The sequence below is a fragment of the Phytophthora ramorum genome (genome assembly GCF_020800215.1).
Source record: "Phytophthora ramorum isolate Pr-102 chromosome Unknown Phyram_PR-102_s0018, whole genome shotgun sequence".
In the NCBI taxonomy this organism is placed as follows: Eukaryota; Oomycota; class Peronosporomycetes; order Peronosporales; family Peronosporaceae; genus Phytophthora; species Phytophthora ramorum.
Genome location: NW_027150664.1, coordinates 517,734 through 541,050, shown reverse-complemented (window position 1 = coordinate 541,050; position 23,317 = coordinate 517,734). Strand labels below are relative to the sequence as shown.

Genomic DNA, 23,317 nt, shown 5'->3' with positions numbered 1-23,317 from the left:
CCTGTCTTTGATTCTTGAGCGATATTGTGCTGTCTATGCCTGCTTCCCGCTTTACTCGCGAGATGCATGCGCTAACCGGTCTCGTGTGTGTTTGTCCACGAGCAGCGTAAGTGTCTTTTCACCAAGCCAAACGGGAAGAGCTGCGGGTAGCTGCTGAGCTGCAAAGCTCGCCTCGTCAGATTCAGGTAGAACCATGAGCATAGGGCCAACACCTGAGTGCTCCCGCACAGCTGCAGCAGCCTCTTGCAGCATCTCACTGAAGTGCTCGAGACCTAGTGCAACTTGTTTGGTGTCATTTCCAGGTGCAGTCACAATAGCAAGGAGGTCTTCCCTCGTGGCATGCGCCCTTCGTTTGGTGATGAAAGGTAGCAGACGACCAAGCCCCTCTTCCGTGGGACGGAACACAAGCTTGCCTGCAGTTTGCACTCGAGCGAAAACTCGCAAGCCCGTATCCAGAATCTATGAGGCGTAGCAAGTTGGTTAGTAACTGCGTAATACAAGCATGTACAATCAGTGAGCAAGCTACTAACGTTGACGTGCTCGCCCGCAAGAATCGCTGCACGAATGTTGGGATTCACGAGACAGACCGACGCCGTGCCTTCGGAACGCGAGTACAAATTTTCCTGCCAAACGGAAAGATTTGTTAGTCCGTTGAGTTTGCAACTACAACACAACTCACTATAGACACTTACATGCGGGAAGGTTTCTGAGATGCCGTAGAATCCCTTGATCTGCATCCAGTGATCAGGTCGGAGCTTCGTGTAAGTCGGCTTGGCCACTTTTGCTGGCTTCTTGTCGGCATTTTCGTTCACTGGCGATACTGTTTGGCCCTCTTCAGCGAGCTTCTGAGCTCGACGCGATAACTTGCGCTCTCCACTGATTGTAGCAGCAACCTCGTAGCTATCGAGTCCTCTTTGATCTTTTCCAGGCAAGTTTGCACCTCGCACCTTGCGAAGAACCGCCACGAAGAAGCCACCAGTATTCTGGTCCGTCGGAAAGAGCCGCAAGCAACGCTGAAGAGCCTGACGATCCTCTTTGTCAGCAGGCGGAAACATGGAGCGCAGAATGCGAGATCCCTGCAGGAAGTCAGGAACGCTTTCGTATTGATCGAACCATTGCAACGGAGCTCGAGCTTCACCCTTGGCGGTGCGAGCTTGCCAAACCACCTTCCACGACGTAACACCGGGGCGCGTGATAAGACCAGGTAGCAATTCGGAGCAGTCCACAAGCTCCAGCGCACCGTCAGCACGACGCAGCAACTCGGCTACCACCGCTTCGTTCTCTACCGGGTTCAGCGAGCATGTTGAGTACGTCATGATCGAGTCTCCATTATCGCGAAGTAGGGCAGCAGCACGCAGACCAAGATCAATCTGTGTCGGGTGCAACGTGAGAGCACTGCCTGGTGCCCAGCGACCCCACAGGTTGCGATTCTTACGGATGGTGCCATCGCCACTGCAGGGCACATCGCACAGTACGCGTTCGAAGGCGTTCGTGCGCTGCAAAGCGAAATTGTTCTCAGGATCGTAGAGTCCTGGGAAATCTTGACCCTCGTGGCAGGTAACCACAAAATTATCGAGGCCCAGCCGCTGCAGTTGGTGAACGAGTAGAAAGCCGCGCTTCTCGTTGGCATCATTTGCCACCACAAAACCAGCAGGACTATCGAGGGGCTCCTCTGACAGCAATGCCTCCATGATCTGCGCGGTCTTGGATCCTGGGGCAGCACACATGTCCAGTACGCGATGATGAGGATGGACGTCCAGCAAAAGTGCCGGGACCATGCTCACAGCTTCTTGGCGACTGAGGTTTCCCTCCGCTGTGTGGTGCAGCAGAAAAGCTCGAAAATCCTGGATTACACCGTTCTCGCGAGCGCCTTTCGTGAGCGCCGCTTTACCGCAGTCTAATTGCCATGCGCGGCCGTGCTTGGATGTATACCACGACAGCTCCCTACACGCATCCATGGATCAGCCTAGTCCGCATCCAGCTAAGCATGACACCAAATAAACGCACCTAGGTGGCGCCAGTGATTGACCTCCAAGGCTTGAAACACTGGCAAATGCTTCGGGAAACTCGTTCGTCAAACGGTCAATAATGCGAGGTGCCACCGAAGTCATCGGATTAACTCGGAAGCAGGCAGGAAGAGGGGCCTCCAGCGTCGCTCGGACATGCGCAGCTTCCTCAAGGCGGATAATGCCTTGGTGCTGTCATCAATTAAGAGAGTGCAAGTGAGGTAAAGGTATCCTGAGGAGTAGCTAACCAAGACTGAAGCAGTTACCAGGTAGTACTGCATGATCAAGGGCTGCTTGGACGGAGCTGGTGCACCTCCAGCTGCATCTGCACCTTGGCTTTCACTGTTCATACTGCTGTACATACAACGGAGAGAGCACTGCCAACTGCGACGCGCTACCAGACAAGCAGACACCGACCGAGTCTGACGCAGCATGCACCACTTTCTGGCACGCAGAGACCAAGCAAAATTCCAACCAATCACGAAACATCACATGGTATCTTGACCAAAGTATGTCTGACCTTCCTGCTATTTAAGAAGACACGCACACCAGTCAGCTCACGCCGGGATGGCCTTGACGAAGTGCAACGCGAAGCTGGCGAGCGTGATGATCTTGACGAACTCGCACGCCATGTACAGCACGTGGTAGATACGGTGCGGCCTGTCCTGGATCTGCACGTTGTGTCTAATCTCTCCGAACTGCATCTTCTGGTTGAAGGACATTTTCTCGTCGTCCATCTCCTTGAGCTCCTCGTAGAGCGCGAACTCGGCCGTCAGCTCGAGCTTGGGGAAGAGCCAAACGGCCTGAATCATCAGAAGGAGAGTGGCGATGATGAGGCGCCAGAAGGCGTCGCCCTCCGACGAGGAGACGAGGTAGTGCAGCGCCCAGAGGCCCAGGGCCAGGCCGGTCTCCACAGAGTTGAGCGCGGCGAACATGGTGCGGCCCAGGTCCAGCGCCAAGTGGCGCGGGAGGAACGGCGCGCGGAACTTGACCCACGACTCGGTGCATGAGACAGCGAGGACGAAGCCCAGCCAGACGAGAGAGAGGAAGGCGGCGGCTGCGCCCTTGGACAGCCAGTCGAACTTAGCTGATGCGGCGAAGAGAAGCCCCAGGCCGGCGTACACGCCGCTCAGCAGTCCACGTGTCTTGACGTCCATAGTGGCAGGGAGGATTGACTCGACTTGCTCTCGACTCGGCAGATTGCGGAATGAGGCTGGTCATTGGGATGATATATTTTTCGGCCAATGAGAGCGGGGATGGAGAACCATCACTCTGACTACAACTTCAAGGTGGCTGCTCGCCGCAGGCCATTCGTCCACGACACGACGTGGACGCTGTTGTGGACGCTGCTGGGCCACGCAGGTCTTCGGGGCTGCGGTGCATCGTCGTGGACGCTGCCAGCAATAGATAATCTATTACTAGTAGATTGCTACCGGTAGTCAGTCGCCGAGCGGATCTCAAGCCAGCGTATCGAATGCCAGTACGACAGGCTCTGTTGGCATTCGGTACAGTACTTGGGGTCCGCGAGTACATGTACTGCGTGGTCAGTGTGCGATCGTAGAGCCAAGTGCCCGCTCCGCGGTGGCTTCCATCAAGGCTTCGTCCTTCCAGACTTGCATGTCGAGCGACGCTCGTCTATCCGACGTGACGAAACGAGCGGAGCCCGTGCCGCGCCGCACGACAGAGTTTGTGGCGCCAATGGCGTGGTGTACACGTTGTGTGGCAGCGAACAAATTCGGATCCGACGAACCGATCACGCATGTACCTAAGCGGTGAGATATTTGATCTTCACCGCCATGTTGGTGCTTTGCAACGCCATAGTAGTCGCCGAGTATGCCCGTACAGCAGCGTGATTCATCATAAATGTCGCCGTTGCCGCCGCGATCTATTCCATCAGCGCGGGGGCGGCCACGTGACGACTGCCGCCGGCAACCGCTATCTGGCCTTATCCAGAGCGGTGTCGCCAGGATTTCCTCCAATCGAAAATTTCGTGGTGAAAATCAAGTGGTGAAAACCTGCGTGTGGGAATTTCCCCGTCGGAACCGCTGCCGATCGGCTTCGAAGGGGGAAGTAAAGTGTACCCAAAGCGTGATTTCCGCACCCAAGCACAGCTCCCTCGACGCTGCACAATCATCTTCTACCAGAACCTTCGGTCTCCAGTGGTGGCACCTTCGAAGCGCGCAGTGAACGCCGCCCCACAACACCAACAACCCGCCGCTGTACATTTGCCAGTCGGAAACACCTGCCAAACGCGATGTCCGGTACCTCGGCTCCCCAAAAATTGTAGCCACCTGCCATTGGCCAAAACTCTGTATCCATCGCGTCTATACTCCATTGCAGATGCAAGGGGTGGGGCAAAAACCGCACTTAGGTTGAATCCCGCCAAACTCGCTCCCGCTCAAGCCGTCGGTCACAAAGCAAAAAGCTCGATCGAGCGAACGCCCCACTTATTGCGGGACCTTTTTTCCGTTTCTTTCGCCAGCTAACCCAGAAAGAATGAGGTGCATGCGCTGGATGCTGCTCGCGGCGGTGGCTCTGGCCGCCGCAGAGGCCGCCTCGCCGTCCACGACCGCGCTCCTGGAGCTGGAGCAGACGCTGCTGGCCTCTGCGCAGCTGCAGAACGGCCGCAGGCTGCTGAGCGTCGACCTGTTCGAGGAGCACGCGGCGCGATACCTGATGGCCGCCGTGGACACGACAGCGGAGGCCACGGCCATCTTCAAGTTGTACAAGAACCTGTACCCGGAGAAGGTGGCGGCTTGGGGCACCACGGAGGCCAAGCAGCTCGCGTACTTCGAGAAGAACGTGTTCCCCAGCATTCAGGAGAAGGCCAAGAAGCTCCTGTCAGAGGAGAACTCGGCGTCTGGATCGGGCGCCAGCGGCACGAACGTCGGGGACGAGTCAGGCACCACGTCGAACTCTGGCACCACGTCCACGACGTCGGGAAGCTCCAAAACTAGCAGCGGGACGTCCACCAGCGGAGCGTCAGGAACTTCTACGAGCGGAACGTCCGGAACGTCCACCAGCGGCACGTCCGGAACTTCTACGAGCGGCACGTCCGGCACGTCCACCAGCGGCACGTCCGGAACTTCTACCAGTGGAACATCTGGCACGTCCACCAGCGGCACGTCGGGAACTAGCGGCACGTCGGGAACTTCTACTAGCGGCACGTCCGGAACTTCTACCAGCGGGACGTCGGGAACTAGCGGCACGTCGGGAACTTCTACTAGCGGAACGTCGGGAACTTCTACTAGCGGCACGTCGGGAACTTCTACTAGCGGCACGTCGGGAACTACTACTAGCGGCACGTCCGGAACTTCTACCAGCAGCGGTACCTCTACTTCTAGTGGCACCTCCACGAACAGCGGCACGTCGACTAGCAGCGGAACTTCTACCAACAGCGGGACGTCTACAAGCAGCGGGACTTCTACTGGCACGTCCACCAGCAGTGGAACGTCAACCACCAGCGGAACTTCTGGATCGCTGACGGCGACCTCGACGTCTTCGACAACGAGCAGCGCGTCGGGATCGTCGTTCTGGTCGACGACGTACAACTCCGCCTTGTCGTCGAACGTCGACTCTCTCAAGTCACAGACCAGCCAGGTGGAGACGGTTGTGGAGTCGTCGTCAGCCAGCAGTTCGTCCTCCTCTTCTGCCGCTTCTGCGTACACGTCGCCGACGGTGATCAACAGCTACACGAGCCCGAGCCGCCGCCATCTGTCCAGCGGGAGCTCGGACACGTCCAACATCGATGTGCTCTTCTGCGATATCGAGGGCAACGCCATTTGGAAGTGGAGCGCCGAGGACGTGCCGGACGCTACTGTCACCAACTCATCCAGCTCTACGACGGAGATCGACGTGGATGTGGACGGCGTGTGCTCGGCTACAACGACGCTTACTGTGTCGGCGTACCAGACTGGTTGCTCCCTTCAGAACCACCCGGAAGGTTGTGACAACGTGTACTACAAGGGCTGCGGTGGTATCACCGTGTCTCCTAACAGCGACCGCATTGTGATCGCTCGTACCGGGGGCCGTACTCTTGGTGTGCTCAACTACAAGAATGTGGATAATGCTTGTCAGGGGCAGGTCGTGGATGCCATTTCGACTTACCGCGGCAAGAAGTTTAACAGCCCTACCTACGCTGAGTACGCTAACAACGGCATCCTGTACTTCACAGACAGTCCCTTCGGTCTGGCTACCAGTAACGCGGACTTCGAAGGCGACACTCTCGACAACTCCCCGCTGCGTGAGATCCCCTTCAACGGCGTCTACATGCTGCGTAACGGCACGGGCCAGGCGGTCGAGCTGGTAGACTGTGATATGACGCGCCCCAACAAGATTGCCTTCTCACCGTCCCAGGACATCATGTACATCACCAACTCGCAGAAGGGCAACTCGTACGTTAAGAGCTACGTCATGGCGGACGACGGCACGGTCAGCAACTCGAGTGTCTTCTTCAACTTCACTGCTCACCCAGAGCTTGAGACGGTCGATGGCTCCGCTAAGGGCATCAAGGTGGACGACAACGGCTACGTGTACGTGGTGTGCTACAAGGGTGTTTACATTTTCTCGGAAGAGGGCGAGCTGGCCGGTGCCATCATGAGCTCCGAAGAACTGGACTCTGTGACCATGGGTCTTGGCCGTCTCTTCATCTCTGGCAGCTTTGGTCTCGTGGCGCAGACCAGTGGTGTCCCTTACCAGGCCCTTGCTCAGGCCCAGACCACGTGCAGTGCTCGTTAAAAGTAGTTGACGCGGATCGGACCATCCAGACGCACACGCACGCACTCATCTCTTGCCTACAAGAGACTTGAAAGTATTCACATCGTTCATTTTCATTAACCTTTCCGCTTGATAGGTCAGGTCTAAAACGTGTCCATTGCTTTATCCTTGACACCGCGTTCTCTATACATCTCTAGTCGTAGCTCTCGTCGCCAGCAATGCCTGCGCCTGCGCCAGCTCCCGCCTTACCTCCTTTCTTGCCTCCCTTCTTGCCGTCTTTATCGGCTACAGAAGTATCTGCTGGCGCCAAGCTCGACGACGCGATGGTCGTCGTGAACTTGATGATGAGGCTGTTGCTCGTGATCGGCTCATCTTCGGCGCGCCTCCGGCCGTCCTCGCCTTCAGCATAAGCCAGGTTGGATCCCAGGAACTGCGAGACACGGAGGGCAAGCTCCTTGATCGTCGTGCCGCGCTTCACAATGACAGCATCGGCGAAGATGCCCTTGTTCGTTGCTCCGGGTGTGGTATTGGTGGCGAAGCTCTTCAGCGACTTCACGGGGTACACGACCACAACATCAGCCAGCTCCACAGCAGCGTTGATGGCAGCACGAACTCCCGTGCTGCCGTAGCGGAACAGCACCATGTCGGAAATACGCTCAAGGCGCTTGTGGATCTTCTTCTCGACCGGCTTCAACGGGGCCAGGCCCTTCTCCGCATCGGCCTTGGCTTGCTCTTCATCGTCGTCCTCTTGCGTCGAGTAGAACATAGATCCCGGCTCGTAGCGAATGAAGCGCTGCTTGTTCGCCGCTCGGAGGAAACATTCGGCCGCTGCACTGGCCACGAAGCAGCGGTCGCTGCCATACTTCTCCACGATCTTCTCAATGTTGCGGTCCGTGTCGTCGCCCTGGTCCGCCTTGTTTAGCACCAAGACCGTCGGGAATCGAATGTCCAAAAAGGTTTTCACCAACTTGTGCACCTCCTCTTCCCCCCACGTCGTGAGATCCAGTGGCTCCTTGAGCGCTAGTCGATCCAGCACTTTACTCACCAACGAGGGGGTGGCTCCGTAGCCCGACAACTGGCCGATGAACGTGCTCTGCAGACTGCTCTTAGTGGCCTTGTGTCTCCTGGCGATGGAGCTCCAGCGTTTCCACAGGTTGCTGAACACCCATTGATGGATCTCTGTGTCCAGCCAGTCGGCGTCGTTGATGGGGTCATAGCCCACCGTCTCCTCACCCTTCTCGTTCGTGTGGCCCGACACGTCGATGATGTGCATGAGCACTTGGGCGTGGCGCAGGTCGTCCAGGAACTTGTTGCCGAGCCCCGCACCTTCGGACGCGCCGGGAATGAGACCCGCCACGTCCAGCAGCTTGACGGGGATGTAGCGCGTGCCCTGCTCGCACTTACCGTAGCGCGGGGCGCACACCGCCGTCTTGTTCTTGGCGAGACACGGACACGGCGTCATGTAGTACGTGATGCCCTCGTTCGGCTCGATGGTCGTGAACGGGAAGTTGCCCACCTTGGCCTTGCCGTCTGTCACGGCGTTGAAGAACGTCGACTTGCCGGCGCTGGGCTTGCCCACGCACCCGACCACCAGCTCCATCTTGGTCACGAAATGTATCAATGAAGATGGGCATGTGTGAATGGGCTAGGAGCTCGATACGGCATTAAAGCGATGTCCTTGGGAGAATGACATGTTTAGTGTTCACTACACAATAGATTTTGTGACTGACGTACAATTGGATCGGAGGATGTGGCGCTCTCCTCTCGTGCGGACGCTTTCTCCGCGCTGTAGCCGCGCATTCTCCATCACATCATCGGTATCAAGAGTGTTTGCGTCTGCTCCATCGTTCGGTATCGCGTTTGATATCGACGGCGTCTTGATTCGGTGCGAAAAATAAAGTTGGAAGTTGTGGTACATTTCGTGGAATTTGCTGACTGTTTTGCCTTTTAGTGGTGGCCACGAGCTCCCGAAGGCGAAGCGCGTGTTGCAGAGCCTGCGAGCCAACAATGTGCCGCACATTTTCTTGACCAATGGCGGTGGCTGCATGGAGGAGGAGAAGGCCAATAAGCTGAGCGATGTCCTGGACCTGACCATCAACCCGGACCATATGATTCTTTCGCACACGCCCATGCGGGAGATCGCCAAGACCTACGGAGGTGGGTGGGAGATGACGGAGGTGCTTCTAGATGCAGGTTTTTGATGAATTTGTGTGTGATGTAGACAAGAGGGTGCTCATCATGGGCTCGCACGATGTCTGGAATGTGGTACGTTTATTGGCAATTAGATGGCAAATTGTTATTGATGCACTAAACGTTCTTGTGATGTTGCAGGCGAAATGTTATGGCTTCAAGAAGGTTGTGAGTGTGCAGGACCTGCTGCATCACCACCCGCTGCAGTACCCGTTCCTCCCCTACGAGCAAACGTACGTAGTGATCTTTAGGATGTGGTATTATAGAAATATTTTTCATTTATGGTTGACGAGTAGATGTGTATATGTACAGGCCCGCACCGCACCACGAAGAGCCCATTGAGGCAATCATTGTGATGCACGACCCCATTGACTGGGCGCCGGAAATTCAGGTAGCATGCGATGTGCTGATCGGAGGCGACCCGCCTGGAAGCGGACGCTCGTCGGGCAAGCAGACACTGCTGTTCGTGAGCAACGACGACTTCATCTTCAGTGGTGCCTACCCGTTCCCCCGTTTCGCGCAAGGTACTGGTGGCTTCGCCTCAAAATGATGTTCTTAGCGATTTGTGTGCAGCGTGATGCTAACTCTCTTCCCTTACTTTCGTGCAGGTGCCTTCACCAGATGCCTGAAGCTGCTGTATGAAGACCTTACGGGGCACGAACTGGAGGTGACAAACTACGGCAAGCCTCACAACGTCACGTACAAGTACGTGCTTACTCGGAATCGCAGCTCCATTTTATTCACAGCTATTTCATGCTCACATTTGCTTGTTGTCTACGTTCTACAGCTATGCGGAACGACTTCTCAATTCTATCTCAGGGAAGACGGAGCCACTGAAGCACATGTACGGTATCGGCGACAACCCGCTGTCGGACATCCAGGGTGCTAACAATGCTGGTGAGGAGTGGACGTCCGTGCTTGTTCGTACGGGCATTTACGACGGCTCCAAGGAGCCCGAGCATAAGCCTGATGTGATCGTTGACGGAGTTTACGAGGCCATCAAGCACATTTACAAGCGTGAAGGCATCGACGACTCCACACTGTAAAACATGAGACGCAAACTGTAGCCGTAAGGTTGTACCTGAGGCGTAGTGTCCAAATTCTTGGATAATAGAACTTCTGGCTGTATTGTCTGAAGTACCAGTGTCGCCGAATGTTATATGGCAGGTGGTGGTTCGCTTTTACTTACTCATTAGTACGGAGATGCCCCTGCTACCTGATTTCGAAGCCAGACGCTAAACTCTTGAAGGACAGCGCGCTCTTGCATAACACTAAGATTCATTGGCCGTCCTTGATCCTGTCGAGTTGATTGATTCTCGGTCTCGATGTCGGATGGCAAGCCATTTCCGTTTGGCGGTAACATTTCATAGTCGTCATCATCACCTGCAGCCTCACTGTACTCTTCCTCGCAAAACAAGCCTGCAGAGGTTGGAGAAAGCGCTTCGCGGGCGTCGAGGACATCACCAAGACGAAGTGGATCCATTTTGGTGCCTTCTGGTTGCTGTTCAACTTGTGACTGACTCACCCAAGTCTTTACGGTTTCTTTCTCTTCGTCGGATAAGTTCACAGCCATCGCGGTATGTAACAGTGACCGACTGAGGATGGTGAGTTCAGGATCGCCAACTCCTTCAGTGTTCCTTGCGTCGTACGCATTGGTCACCGTGTCCTCAACATTTGGCAGCATTGTCACGTCAGCTGCGGCTTCTTCAATTCTCTCCAAAAACGGCAATTTGTTGGATGCTCGTCTTGTATACTTCCTCTTGGCAAATGTTGGGGTGACAGCGGCTTGCTCTGCTGTATGATAGTGCTCCATATGAGTTGAAGGGCGTTTAGTCGGGGTAACCGGTGGAACGCCATCAATAGCGGAATCCTTCCACTGGTTCAATCTAGAGCGTGCCATGGGCGCACTTCTTGAGAGCAACTCCAGTGCTGAGGGTCTTTGCGTCGAAGCGTTGGTTGGTGTTTGCAATTCACTCGGTGGGCTTCCAGCCATCGCACGAGATGGCCGTGCTACAATCTTGCGCTGGGAAGGAACATTCGCACGCATATTGCTGTCGTCACCACTGACACCTGCAAACACGAGCATCTTCTTGGCCGACACGAAGGTCTCCGTGTTTCGGCACTGGAGACACGCACAGCGCGGGGTACACGCCACTCCAGCTTGATGGCACTCACAATAGTTCTTCATACAGCCACTTTTCCGGCAATTGCATCCTCGTAAATGCTGACTCGATCCATTCGCGACCTTGGGCTGGAACGCCAGTGGCTTCCGCTCCAGAATCGCAGCCACTGCCCGCTCTCGCTCCTCCAGCGTCTCAGGTTTGTTCTTGCATCCTTCACAATTGCAGCGATGGTCGCACATGCGTTGAGCCGCTAGACATTCGCAGTAGAGCTTGAGGCAGTTGGATTTCTTGCAGCTGCAGCCCTTGGTCTTCTCCGGTTGTGTCGGCACTTGACACCCTTTGCACTGGCAGCGACTGGAGCATCCTCCAAACAACCTCAAGCACGGACATTCAGCAGTGCAGACTCCATCTGTGCAGATACACACAGGCTTGAATGAGGTGCCGGCCATAGCCATCGCTGCCTTTCTCTCTGTAGTCGCCGCTTGGCGACTCGTTGGCTCGGGCGCTGGCTCGGTCTCTGTAGCTCTGGGGGCCGCCAGCGACGGGCGGAAACTCCTCTTCGTGCGCTTCTCGATGGCCTGGACGGCCTGCGCGACCTCCTCGTGGTTGTGCGCCTGGTTCTTGCAGTCCACGCACCGGCAGCGCTCGCCGCAGCGGTCCCCGGCGGTGAAGCACTCGCAATAGAACTTGAGGCAGCCAGACTTCTTGCAATTGCAGCCACGCCGCCGACTGCTGGGGGTGGCGTCTTCAGCCTGTGCATACCGAGCGCAACACGTGGATGAGCTAGGATAGACACACAGAGAACGACAGGACTCATTACGTTCATGGGGAGGCTTGAGCGGAACACTGGCCGCGAAATTTGAAGGTTGCCAGAAAATTTGATTTGAATTTGAATTTACGCATTCAAAATTGCGCCAAAGTGCGATCGAAGTCATCAGGACTGTCCTGGCAGGACAGGACAGGATACAGGACAGGATACGAAGACGAACACATGTAGACAAAGTGAAGGTTTTCCAAAAAGCACAATGCCTCGATTGGGTTTCTGCTAGCAACGCTAAGCTTAAAGGTGGGTAGCTCGACGCTACGAAGACACTATAGATCTACGTGGCGCAGGGAACGAACCGGAGGGGTAAGAAGACACCACTTAGTAGTCCTCGTCACCGCCGCCGAACATGTCCATGCCGCCGCCCATGTCGACCTCCTCTTCCTCCTCAACGACCTCCACCTTCTTCTCCTCGGTGGCAGCGGCGCCACCAGCAGGGGCAGCCACGGCGAAAGCCGACGGGTCGGCCAGGAAGGCCTTGTACGGCTCGGCCTTCTCGAACGAGAACTCCTCGCACTCCACGGCGATGGCCACCAGGTCCTTGAAGGCGTTGGCGATCGAGTGGGGGATCGAGGCGAGCGTGGGCAGGCCCAGCTCCAGCGACATGGCCGCCACGTTGCGCAGACCAGCCGCGAACTTGGCGCAGAGGTCGGCCTCCGTGAGGTCCAGCACAGCCGGGTCGAAGATCGAGCCGTTGTCGTACACCTGCTCGATCACGAGACCGTACGAGAAGGGCTTGATGTCGAGCTTCTGCAGCAGAGCAGCCTCGGAGTTGCCGACCTTCTCGCCCTTGCGGGTGAGCAGCACCTCCGTGACGATCTCAATCTGACCCTTCTGAATCTTGGTAGCGATCTGCAGGGCCTGGAAGAAGGACGTCTGGCCGGGGTCGGCGCCCGTGGGTCCGGGGGGCACGACCACGTCCACGGGGGCGATGGAGCCCACACGGGCCGGGGCGGGCACGCGGTTGGACTCAAGCACCTCACGGATCTCGGACAGGTCGTCGTTCGTGAACACGAAGCCGACGTTGCCCTTGAGGAACGGGATGAAGGCGTCGAGCGGGTGGCCCGGGTTCTTCTTGATGAAGTTGTTGAACACCTTGCGCATGAGCGTGTTCTTGCCCATGAGCACCTCGCCGCGGCCGCGCAGCACGAAACGGATCTGCTGCATCTGGGCCGAGCCCACATTGTCCACACCGACCAGGAAGATCTTGGTGTAGTTCTCGAGCAGCTTCTCGAGCTTCTCGAAGTACTCGAGCTTACGTTCCTGAGAGAGACCCATGGCGAAGAAAGACGCAGTCGCTTTAACCAGTTAAGGAGACTTGCGCTTAGATTTGGAAAGTAAGCTGCATCGAGGGCGAGACCCCGTCAAGTGTCAAGCCCTCGCTTCCACCAGTTTCCACGAACAGCTACACGCAGCAGATTATGTGACAGAAGCTTCCCCTCAACTGGTTCCGCATCAAGCGGTTTGTAAGTGGAGCCGAATACGACGATTTCATTGGGTACTTTTGATCATAGGTTAGCTTTCGGTGTACCCAGGGTACGTCACGTCGTAGGGTACAGCATTGTCTTCCGATCTCATTGCGAAGCCAAGTGAGCTGTTCGCTTCCCCCCTTGTTTCTCCTTGATCCCCATGTCGGAGGCGCTCGCGAGTCGCGTGGTGCTGTACGTGCACGAGCTGCTGCACTCGCCCGCAGCGGACGAGCTCATGGTGCACGCGCACAAGCTGTTCGCGCGCATGGGCTTCCCGGAGCCGTATCCGGACGCCGAGCGCCTGGCCATCGCGCTGCTCACGGGCGCGTTCACGCTGCTGGCGTACTTTGTGCTCTTCGGCAAGCGCCACCGCCGACGGAGACACGCGCTGCAGGAAGAGCTGGATATGGCCTACCAGAAGGTGCAAGAGCTGCAGGACCGCATGGCCCAGATGGACGTGGAGGAGCGCGCCGCGCCCCCCAAGCACCAGATCCGCATCTGGATGGACGGCGCGTTCGATATGATGCACTACGGACACATGAATGCCTTCCGCCAGGCCAGGTCACTGGGCACGTACCTCGTGGTGGGCGTCAACGATGACGAATCCATCACGGCCTGCAAGGGCGCTCCGCCTGTGCTCAACAACGAGGAGCGCATCGCGTCCGTAGAGGGCTGCAAGTTCGTGGACGTGGTGGAGCCCCACTGTCCCTACATCATGAACGAAGAGTACCTGCAGCGGATGATCAAGAAGCACCGCATCGACTACGTGGTGCACGGAGACGACCCGTGCATCGTGGACGGCAAGGACGTGTACGAGTCGGCGCAGAAGCTCGGCAAGTACCGCACCATTCCGCGCACGGAAGGCGTGTCGACCAGTGACATTCTCGGACGCATGCTCGTGATGCACAAGACGCACCACACGCACGATCACTTCGCCGCCAACGGCCAGCTCTCGTCGAGGATGCTGCAGGACAAGGAGACGGCCAAGGCGAAAGAGCGTCCGTCCAAGTTCCTCACGACGAACCGCATGCTGCGGCTCTTCTCCGTGGGGAACCACGAGCCGCTCAAGACAGACAAGGTCGTGTACATTGATGGCGCCTTCGACATGTTCCACGCGGGCCACGTCGAGATCCTGCGTCTTGCCAAGCAGCAGGGCTCGTACCTGATTGTCGGCGTGCACAACGACAGCGTGGTGAATGCTCACCGTGGACTCAACTACCCGATTATGAACCTCCACGAGCGGGTGCTCAGCGTGCTGGGCTGCAAGTACGTGGACGATGTGCTGATCGACGCGCCGTGGCAAGTGACGCCCGAGATGGTGGCGTCACTGAGCATTTCGGTTGTCGTGCACGGCACGCACCGCGACCAGCACCACTTGCCCGAGTTCTCGCTCGAGGAGCACTACGAGCACGCGCGCAAGGCTGGCATCTTCAAATTGATCGAGAGCCCCAACAAGCTGGACGTGAACGACATCGTGGCCCGCATCAACGACAACCGCGAGCGCTTTGAGAAGAAGTTCGTGAGCAAGATGAAGTCCGAGGAGGAGTACTACGCGGACCGCTATGGCAAGAAGAAGTAGGAAGACCGTAGACGACTCGTGGTTGAGGCCGTGCCACAAGACGAGGATAGGAGAGCTCAGCCAGTTGGAGAGCTCTCGCGCTGCTAGTTGACTACATGTATTGCTCAATCCAATTGCCGTTACGCGCCACGTCAGAATCTGCTTCTCGTCTCACATTCGCATTAGATCCAAGTGGACTCGTCGCGGACTGCAAAGTCCACTCCGGAAGTTTTCATGCTGCGACGTACGTATCCCTTGCCACCCTCTCCCCAACGCTGCCCCCTAACGCTGCTGATGCTGTCGCTCCAGGTGCCGTGTTGCTGCATCGGTCGCTTCCTCGCCAGCAGCTTGCGTCGCTCCTTCGCAGGCAGAGCACTTTGACCCGTCGAGTGGACGAGCGCATCGCCCGTCTGCGGTCCACCCCCGACGCCGCTCGCTCCCTCGCGCTGCTGTCGCTGTCCGCCGTGGCTCTGGCCTCCGCGTCCTGCGCGTCCAAGCTACCGATGGAGTCCGCTGGTGCTGTGAAGGCCGAGGAGCTGTACAACGACAACGACTTCGACCGACGTGAGCTGCTCGCCAAGCTCAAGGAGATGCACGCCGCCCACCCGGAGGACGTGGGCGTGATCTGGCGCCTCACACGCGCGGCCTACGATGTGTCCAACCTCAAAGCCACGAGCACCGACGAGAAGAAGACGCTCACGTACTACGCGCGCGACGTCATCCAGAAAGGTCTCGAGCTCACAAAGGACGTGGCTGCAGTGCACAACTGGTACGGCATCATCCTGTCGTCCATCGGCGACTACGAAGGCTCCAAGGTGTCGATCGCCAACTCGTACGTGATCAAGAGCCACTGGGAGACGGCGGTGCAGCTCAACCCGTCCAACCCCACGACGTATTATCTGCTGGGCCGCTGGTGCATTGCCATCGCAGACCTGTCGTGGCTCGAGCGCAAGGCTGCGGCGGTGCTCTTCGGCTCGCCGCCCGAGTCCTCGTACGACGAGGCGCTGAGCTTCCTCCACAAGTCGGAGCAGTTGGCTCCGGACTCGTGGAAGAAGCGTTCGCTGCTCATTGCGCAGGTCTACCAGAAAAAGAAGGACTACGAGACAGCCAAGGACTGGGCGAATAAGGCGCTGGCCATCCCCGTGGCCTCCGAGGAGGATGAAATCGCCCAGGAAGAGGCGCAGGCGCTGCTCAAGAAGCTGTAGGCGCCTAGTTTCTAGATGATCTATAGCAACTTCAAGACATGTTGCACATCAAACGTTGCCAAGACCTCTCGACCATACAAAAACGGCGTGTTTCTGGCGATCTTCCTGCCAATAAAGGTATATCCTCTGATTGGTCGAAACCCGGGATCTATTTATGTATTTTCAACCAATCGACATGTTCAATAAGGGGGAGCGAGCCGGGTGGTTATTGACTGACTCCAGTATTGCCTGCCGCGCCGCCGCCGCTCCAGCCTCTTTCCTGCTCCCGCGGGGGCCTCACCGTCTAGTGGAGAGAACCCCCTTTGTCACTGTGTCATTGCCGCCGCCATGGCGATCACGTCGGACGAGGTGAACTTCCTCGTGTACCGGTACCTGCAGGAGTCGGGTTTCCTGCACTCGGCCTTCACGTTCGCGTACGAGAGCCAGCTGGCCAAGTCCAGCGTCGTTAACACGGAGCTTCCGCCGGGCGCGCTCGTGTCCTTCCTGCAGAAAGGTCTGCAATACGTGGGCATCGAGGCGCACATCAACGAGGACGGCACGGAGCGCGAGTGCGACGGAGACTTCTCGCTGCTAAGTCCGCACTTGTGTCGCGTGGCGCAGTCCGCGTCCAGCAGCGCCAGGTCCTTTAAACCTTCCAACAAGCGGAAGCGGAAGGGTGACGGATCGCCCGACGCTGTGGACGGTACGAAAGGTAGGCCCAGCATGCTACACTGGAGAACGCTAAGGGGTATTAAGGGTTTATTTGTTTTGCAGAGATGAATGGCGTAGATAAAGTAGACAAGGAAGCTCTCGTGCTGCTGAGTGGACACGAGAAGGAAGTTTACGCGTGCTCGTGGAATCCCGTGAAGAACGTGCTGGTCTCGGGATCCAGCGACTCGACAGCGCGGATCTGGACGCTGCCGAGCAAAGTGGAGAGCGACAAGCCCGCGCTGCCTACGGTGCTGAACCACGGCACGGGACCACACAAGGACGTGACGACACTCGAGTGGAACGTACGTGTTATGTTCTGCTGCTTTTTTTCAGAGGATTGATCTGACGTGGATGGTGTGCGATGGCTACTGCAGCACGACGGGTCTTTGCTGGCCTCAGGAACGTACAATGGGAAGACACGGATCTGGAACGCGGAAGGAGAGATAAAGCACATTTTCCAGTACCACAACGGACCAGTGTTTGCTACGCGGTGGAGCAGGACCGGGTTGTTCCTGCTCAGCGCTAGCTTTGACAAGACTGTGGTTGTATGGGACGCTACTACCGAAACGAAGCGGCAGCAGCTCAAGCTGCACGACGACCCGATCCTGGACGCGTCCTGGAAAGATGACTCTACTTTTGCTACGTGCTCGTCCGATATGAGTATCTGCGTCGCTCGCGTTGGAGAAACAAAGGCTGACGTGGTGCTGCGGGGCCACAAGGACGCGATTAACTCGGTCAAATGGGACCCGTCTGGTCGATTTTTGGCGTCGTGCTCAGACGACTATACGGTGAAGATTTGGGACCCGTCTAAGGCTATGAAGACTAAGGACACAGCGGGTGGTGATGCCATGGAAGTAGAAGACAGCGAGAACAACAAGAAGGATGCAGAAGCTGATGCGGAAAGCTCAGCGGCGTTGGTATACACTCTTCAAGAACACAAGAAGGAGGTGTATACGTTCCGTTGGAGCTGTACGGGGCCAGGCACACAATTTCCTGACCAGCCGTTGACGCTTGCTAGTGCATCCTTTGACGGCACCGTGAAGCTGTGGGACGCTGAGTCTGGGTCCTGTAGGAGAACATTTGATCACCAGTACGTGGCGCGCCGTGTGCGGTAGAGGTATCGTTTGATGTTGATACTGACACTGTGTTGATGTGTGCTGTTGCAGATATCCAGTATATGGTGTTGCGTTTAGCCCGGATGGGGAATACTTGGCTAGTGGAACAGTAGGGGGAATGATCAACGTCTGGTCACTAAAGGTGCGTCGGCTGCGAGCTGTGCGAAAAGGCTGCTAGTGTGGTGGGACTAACTCGGAACAATTATTGTAGGACGGGTCCTTAGTGAAGGCGTATCAAGCAAATGGCGATATCTACGAGGTCAACTGGAACAAGCAGGGCGACCAGATCGCCGCGTGCGTGTCCAGCGGTGACGTCGCAATTATCAATTTTCGATTGTAGTATTTACCCAGGAACACATGCAAGCCAGCAAGGGCATCCGTGGACCGAACCAGCCACGAGGACCCGGCAACCCCCGGCAACATTCCAGGAGGAAGCAGTCGCGACTTTGCAAGCGCCCGACGTCCGGCTCATAAGGACAAGAGCATAAACACCCGTTCGCCCCGCGTTCCGCCCCTCGTTGCTAGTGCGTTTTGCTTGCAGGTCGGCTGTGATCCTACAAGTCCGTCATACTAATGTCCATCTCTAGAGTGGTCCTCACGCCTTGAGGACCACTGTAGCAATTTAGTTGAGTCGAGCGTCTACATATGCAAAGCACCGGACTCTTTTTCTACCAATCACCTCATTTCAGAGGCTTTATTGTCGAATCGTCGGACAAGCGGTCTCATGATCAGCTTTGACACCTTCTCGGGGCCGCGCGGACGCGTGCGCGAGGCCGAGCTGGACCCGCAGGGGCTGCTGGTGTTGGCGGAGCATCCCACACCGGCGCCGCAGCTGTTCCCAGCGATTGACGAGTCCCCAGAGGCCTCTGACTCGGACGACAGCGAGTTCTACGAGAGTCAGGACGACAGCGAGGACAGCAGCGACCTGTTCCACGAACACGACGACGCAGAACCAGCACAGGACGCAGGACATGATCAGGAAGACGCACATGATGCAGGACGGGATCAGGAACATGCCAGCGGCGGCCGCATCCGGAGGGTGGTGGAGCTGCTGACGCTACAGAGTCACAACGTGCGCTCGGCGCTAGTGGACAAGCTGCTGGGTGTCGTCAAGGTACATGAGCTGCTGTTGACGCGCGCCACGGAGGAGCAGATCGCCAACGCGGCCAACGACGCCATCACGGATGAGATCCTAGAGTCCGTCGACCAGGAGGAGCGACGTCGCAGCGAGTTGGCGCTCAAGGAGCAGCCGTTGGTGCCACTGCAGCCGGTGGCAGTGGCAGCTCCAACGTCCACACTGTTTGGCCCAGGACATTTGAGTCCGTTCCGGGTACTAGAACTCGTGGACGTGCTGGACTCCACCACTGGGGGGATGGTGAAGCGCGTGCTTACGAACGTGCGACGCAGAGCGCCGCTGAACGGCAGGATGATGAGAGATAACGAGATGGAGAGGGACGTGGAGTTTTGTCGCTTCTGCTCGGCGTATGGAGACCATACGGCGGCGCAGCATCGGTGTCGACTGTGTGGCCTCGCGGGACACCATCGCAGTCGGAGCTGCTCGTATCGAGGGACGATACCGGCAAGTTCAAACTCGAGCGGTGCTAGACCAGCAGCGACGGATGAGTATCAGAGGTTCTGCACACTGTGTGATTCGTGGGGAATGCACGCTACGGAGAGACATCGTTGTCGGACGTGTGGAGCTCACGGCGCCCACCGCAGCCAAAGGTGCCCGGTAGCTTCGTCGTCTTCACTTGTGCCGTGGATCGGAACGTCCGCAGATTTCCACAAAGGGCGAAGGTTTTGCACACACTGCAGTGCATGGCGACCACACGCGTCAGATGCGCACCGGTGTCGATTGTGTGGCGTGGTTGGAGACCACGGAAGCAACAAGTGCCCCCGACGGGATGAAGGGGTATCTCCCAGGACTAATAAAAACAGGTATTCACACCATGGAGATGACACGTCGCCAGCAATGTCACCAGGTAGGGCCACTGCGTATTGCTCATTTTGCCGCAGGAAAGCAGCACATGCGACGCACGAGCACTTATGTCGAGTGTGCCGTGCGGTGGGGTTGCATCGGTCCGATGGCTGTCCGCAGCGAAGCAGTAGCAACACTGTGCTGTCGTACTCAGTGGATGCAGCGTCTAAGGTTCGAGACCGTGTTCTGGAGAAGATCCCGCAAGTGTTACCACCGCCAGCAGCAACTCTTGTTTGGCGTAGTCTCGACAAGGTGGGCGATGCTGACCTCATTCTGCGCAAGACACTGCAGCGGATAGGCGTTTGGGGCGGTGGGTCCCAGACACCTATCACTACGCCTTATGCGCCTCCACGTTCCAACTGCAGTGGTGTCGATACATCTTCCGATGGAGTTACTAGCCATGATGACGAGTCGGTTCATCGATGCCCTCCGGATCTGGAGTCCTCGCCATGCGGTGTCGTATTTGCGCCTTCATCGTCCAGTAGCTCTTCGGTCCCGTTGGTGCTGGATGAAGGACGTTCCAGTGGCGTGTACGTGCTGTCGTATGCCGAAGGCAGTTCGGTGGTTCCTGCACGCATCCTGAAGTACATGCGGTTGCTCATGCACCACGAAGTACCAACGAATGCGTTTTCGGTGGTAGTGCGATTTGATCCGCGTCCGTCGCACTGGGAGCTTATGAAACCTGGCATGGTGTCACCTCGCTCACTGCCTTCGAGTCCAAGTTTGAGTCACCAGTTGCAAAAGCGAATGGCACATTATACGCTCCAGACGTTGCTGGGAGCGCGCGACAAGCTTCGTGAACTGGAGTCTACACGACACAAGCTCCAGCATCGTCAGCAGCAGATTCAGGCTCAACTTAGGTCCCAAGAGCAAGATCAGCAGCACCTTCGACCAGGCGATAACGAAGAGAGGCAAGTGGTGGTGCCTGTTGATGCGTAGTGGAGCCGCGCGAGTGTGAATACATACACGAATATAAACAATGTGGGTTTGTAGACATTCAACGCGGTAGTTGCTGGCTGGTGGACCTCCTCGTTGGTCTTAACCAGGACGACAGCCACGCTTCATTCTGGTTTTCAAAGAACTCAACGCACGTCTCGGTAAGCTGCATTCAGCAACGCACAGGTTTCCCAACCCAGATGCATCCTCAGGAGGCGATTGTTCGAGCTGATCGAAGGGATCCCGAGGAGAATCAGCGATTTTGCCTACGATCAACCATCAGCACGCTCAATGTGACCGGGGTCCTCATTACAGGCATTATACGAGGAAGGACGCGACATGGTAGAGCAAGGTTCCGACCGAAATCCATCGAAACCTTCACCTGAGAGCTTGCTTTGGCCACCAAGTCTGACAGCTTTCCTCATTCTCGTCGTCACGATTGCCATTTGGCGGGTCCCAAGCTCGAGGGTCCCCTGGTTGGTCCTGCTAAGCTGCCTGCTATACTTTCCAAACGGGTGGCTGCTGTTGGTGTTACACGCGAACGCCTCAGGCATGTGACTGTAGCCAGAGAGAGAAACTTGGTTCCCTTTTAGAGACTCGACCGCGGTAGTGCTGGTGTACAATTGTCGGGGAGGGTCTTGGATCAGTGGTTCATTAACTTTCAATAAGAGACGTTACCTTGGCGCATGCTCGTGAAGCGCAAAATGTCAAATACCCAGACTACAGCACTTTGAACACGCCTTTCGCCGCAATGCTTAGCGCAGACATGCTGTAGCTCCCCACATCATGTGCTGGAAGTGAGTAATTTATGCTTTGATGTAGCTCAAACGGAATCGACCCAGCTCTCTCCATGGTGCAGCATCAGCCACGACCCACTTCGCAGTAGGATTTCTTCGAGCTTGCTGTGCGAAGGATCTGTCTACTGCGGCGCGCTTGTTTTGCAGCGACATCTCTCCAGCGTATGCAACTTCTTCCGATGCGAAGGAGGCTGGCGCAGTGGTAACCATTACGTCACCGCTAATGCATAACCGGCGACTCCGCCAGCACTCAATGCGCATGCGAACATGATAGGACGAACCGTCTTCTCGTACAGACCATTTGAACAGTTGCAGATACACCACAAGGCGCTCCGAATGCTCCACCTGCACTTCTGCAATGTAGTCTCCATGCGTTCCCACATCGAGGCTAGATGTCATCCCGTTAGGGAACGTCGAGAACACACGCTCCTTGCCATCCATCACCACACGCAAGCAGTCGAGCGGTCCTGCTACGCCAAGGGTTGAGCGAGCGTGCAGTGTGCGAGCCTGCACGTCAATGGCCACTTCCAGGCGCACCATGAACGAAATGACCTCCAACAAAGAAAACAGAGAAACAGAACCGTCATCATCCCCAACATGACCAACACGACCCTCGCCGATGTCTTTCGTGACCGCCTCACTGAACTTCCACACAGCTTCATCAACGTCCAAAATCCACTCGGCATTCCACGCGTTCTCAGCAGAATTTCGTGGCGGATGCGCTTCACCGAAGCTCAGAGTCGGTTGGCGCCTTACAAACGCACGGGGCACGCCTGGACACTCTGACGAGTTAATGTACGTTTGACGCATCTGCGCCACAAACGCGTGCCAGCCCGCAAAGTTCTGACCGCTGAGGATCTCTCGCACGTTGGGCCTCCGCGCGTGAAAGTACTCGTGCGCATACACAGCAGAAATGATCTCTTCGGCCACGTTGTCCACGCTGCGCAACTCAGTGCGCTTGAAAACCTGCTGGTTCAGGCGATCTTCAAACTTCTGCACAAACATAACAAAGGACGCACGCAGAGCATACTTGTTTAAGACGGACTCAGCGTGTTTCATGATGAAAGAGCGGATCCATTGGCGTGTCCTCGTCGAGAAGAGCCACAACGTGGCTTGGGTTAATGCATACAACAGTCTCCCCATCTCCGGTGTTAGTGTTGATGGGGACCGGCTAGGAATGCGACTGCCGTGAATAAATGATGAGGCCACAACCGTGGCTTGGTCTGCTTCCACTTGGTTAAAGATGAGTTTCGAGAAGCAGTTTAGCCTGCTAATTCTGTTTGAGAACCCCGAAAGCGACTCCTTCAAGTTGTGGTGGAGCAGATGCACAAGTTCGTCCACGAAAGAAGCATACACATTCAGTGGTGTCCAGCGGAGGAACGAGTACAAAAGTGCCAGATTTCTGGAGATTGCCACAGTAGACGAATTGGCGTGTTCCCATCGTAGCTTGTCCTGTAGCAAGCCGGAGTTTCCCACCGAGCGAAGAGAACGTGTTAACGCACGCTGGCGCTTCACTCGATGTCCCGCGTCGTATACAGGAGCATATCTTCCATCCATTGAAGTGGGAAAGCTTGCTCTCTTTGTGTCAGACAAATGCGAGAGTGACCGAGCACTCTCCATGATACTGTCAGACTCAAGATAAGCACTCGCGTACTCCGGCACTAGAAATCCATGGCGAGGGGTGTCTCTCGGCGAAGGCAATGCACTTTGG

General features: G+C 56.7%; 11 protein-coding genes across 11 annotated transcripts; 6 read left to right on the top strand and 5 right to left on the bottom strand.

Moving 5' to 3' along the window:
• Positions 1–51: 51 nt before the first annotated feature.
• KRP23_13559 (RNA cytosine C(5)-methyltransferase NSUN2) lies at positions 52–2,368 on the bottom strand (the record flags this gene model as incomplete). Its single annotated transcript, XM_067884285.1, has 5 exons — positions 52–459; positions 531–623; positions 693–1,944; positions 2,008–2,198; positions 2,273–2,368. 5 exons carry the CDS (start codon positions 2,366–2,368, stop codon positions 52–54), a joined length of 2,040 nt encoding a protein of 679 aa, XP_067738317.1.
• A 195-nt stretch (positions 2,369–2,563) lies between these two features.
• KRP23_13558 (uncharacterized protein) lies at positions 2,564–3,163 on the bottom strand (the record flags this gene model as incomplete). Its single annotated transcript, XM_067884284.1, has 1 exon — positions 2,564–3,163. One exon carries the CDS (start codon positions 3,161–3,163, stop codon positions 2,564–2,566), a length of 600 nt encoding a protein of 199 aa, XP_067738316.1.
• Positions 3,164–4,502: 1,339 nt separating this feature from the next.
• On the top strand, positions 4,503–6,743 carry KRP23_13557 (Gluconolactonase; the record flags this gene model as incomplete). Its single annotated transcript, XM_067884283.1, has 1 exon — positions 4,503–6,743. One exon carries the CDS (start codon positions 4,503–4,505, stop codon positions 6,741–6,743), a length of 2,241 nt encoding a protein of 746 aa, XP_067738315.1.
• A 172-nt stretch (positions 6,744–6,915) lies between these two features.
• Positions 6,916–8,322, bottom strand: KRP23_13556 (putative GTP-binding protein; the record flags this gene model as incomplete). The annotated part of the gene is made up of 1 exon (XM_067884281.1): positions 6,916–8,322. One exon carries the CDS (start codon positions 8,320–8,322, stop codon positions 6,916–6,918), a length of 1,407 nt encoding a protein of 468 aa, XP_067738314.1.
• Positions 8,323–8,470: 148 nt separating this feature from the next.
• KRP23_13555 (putative CDP-alcohol phosphatidyltransferase class-I family protein C22A12.08c) lies at positions 8,471–9,958 on the top strand (the record flags this gene model as incomplete). The annotated part of the gene is made up of 7 exons (XM_067884280.1): positions 8,471–8,607; positions 8,674–8,879; positions 8,944–8,987; positions 9,054–9,145; positions 9,225–9,436; positions 9,521–9,617; positions 9,700–9,958. 7 exons carry the CDS (start codon positions 8,471–8,473, stop codon positions 9,956–9,958), a joined length of 1,047 nt encoding a protein of 348 aa, XP_067738313.1.
• A 146-nt stretch (positions 9,959–10,104) lies between these two features.
• On the bottom strand, positions 10,105–11,861 carry KRP23_13554 (Protein lin-54; the record flags this gene model as incomplete). Its single annotated transcript, XM_067884279.1, has 2 exons — positions 10,105–11,787; positions 11,856–11,861. The coding sequence occupies 2 exons, from the start codon at positions 11,859–11,861 to the stop codon at positions 10,105–10,107; spliced, it is 1,689 nt and encodes a 562-aa protein (XP_067738312.1).
• Positions 11,862–12,179: 318 nt separating this feature from the next.
• Positions 12,180–13,136, bottom strand: KRP23_13553 (60S acidic ribosomal protein P0; the record flags this gene model as incomplete). The annotated part of the gene is made up of 1 exon (XM_067884278.1): positions 12,180–13,136. One exon carries the CDS (start codon positions 13,134–13,136, stop codon positions 12,180–12,182), a length of 957 nt encoding a protein of 318 aa, XP_067738311.1.
• Positions 13,137–13,487: 351 nt separating this feature from the next.
• KRP23_13552 (Ethanolamine-phosphate cytidylyltransferase) lies at positions 13,488–14,906 on the top strand (the record flags this gene model as incomplete). Its single annotated transcript, XM_067884277.1, has 1 exon — positions 13,488–14,906. The coding sequence occupies one exon, from the start codon at positions 13,488–13,490 to the stop codon at positions 14,904–14,906; it is 1,419 nt and encodes a 472-aa protein (XP_067738310.1).
• Positions 14,907–15,119: 213 nt separating this feature from the next.
• Positions 15,120–16,090, top strand: KRP23_13551 (Regulator of microtubule dynamics protein 1; the record flags this gene model as incomplete). Its single annotated transcript, XM_067884276.1, has 2 exons — positions 15,120–15,129; positions 15,195–16,090. The coding sequence occupies 2 exons, from the start codon at positions 15,120–15,122 to the stop codon at positions 16,088–16,090; spliced, it is 906 nt and encodes a 301-aa protein (XP_067738309.1).
• A 327-nt stretch (positions 16,091–16,417) lies between these two features.
• On the top strand, positions 16,418–18,235 carry KRP23_13550 (F-box-like/WD repeat-containing protein TBL1X; the record flags this gene model as incomplete). The annotated part of the gene is made up of 5 exons (XM_067884275.1): positions 16,418–16,781; positions 16,844–17,082; positions 17,155–17,870; positions 17,947–18,037; positions 18,107–18,235. 5 exons carry the CDS (start codon positions 16,418–16,420, stop codon positions 18,233–18,235), a joined length of 1,539 nt encoding a protein of 512 aa, XP_067738308.1.
• Positions 18,236–18,619: 384 nt separating this feature from the next.
• KRP23_13549 (uncharacterized protein) lies at positions 18,620–20,812 on the top strand (the record flags this gene model as incomplete). The annotated part of the gene is made up of 2 exons (XM_067884274.1): positions 18,620–19,407; positions 20,359–20,812. The coding sequence occupies 2 exons, from the start codon at positions 18,620–18,622 to the stop codon at positions 20,810–20,812; spliced, it is 1,242 nt and encodes a 413-aa protein (XP_067738307.1).
• Between the last annotated feature and the right edge of the window lie 2,505 nt (positions 20,813–23,317).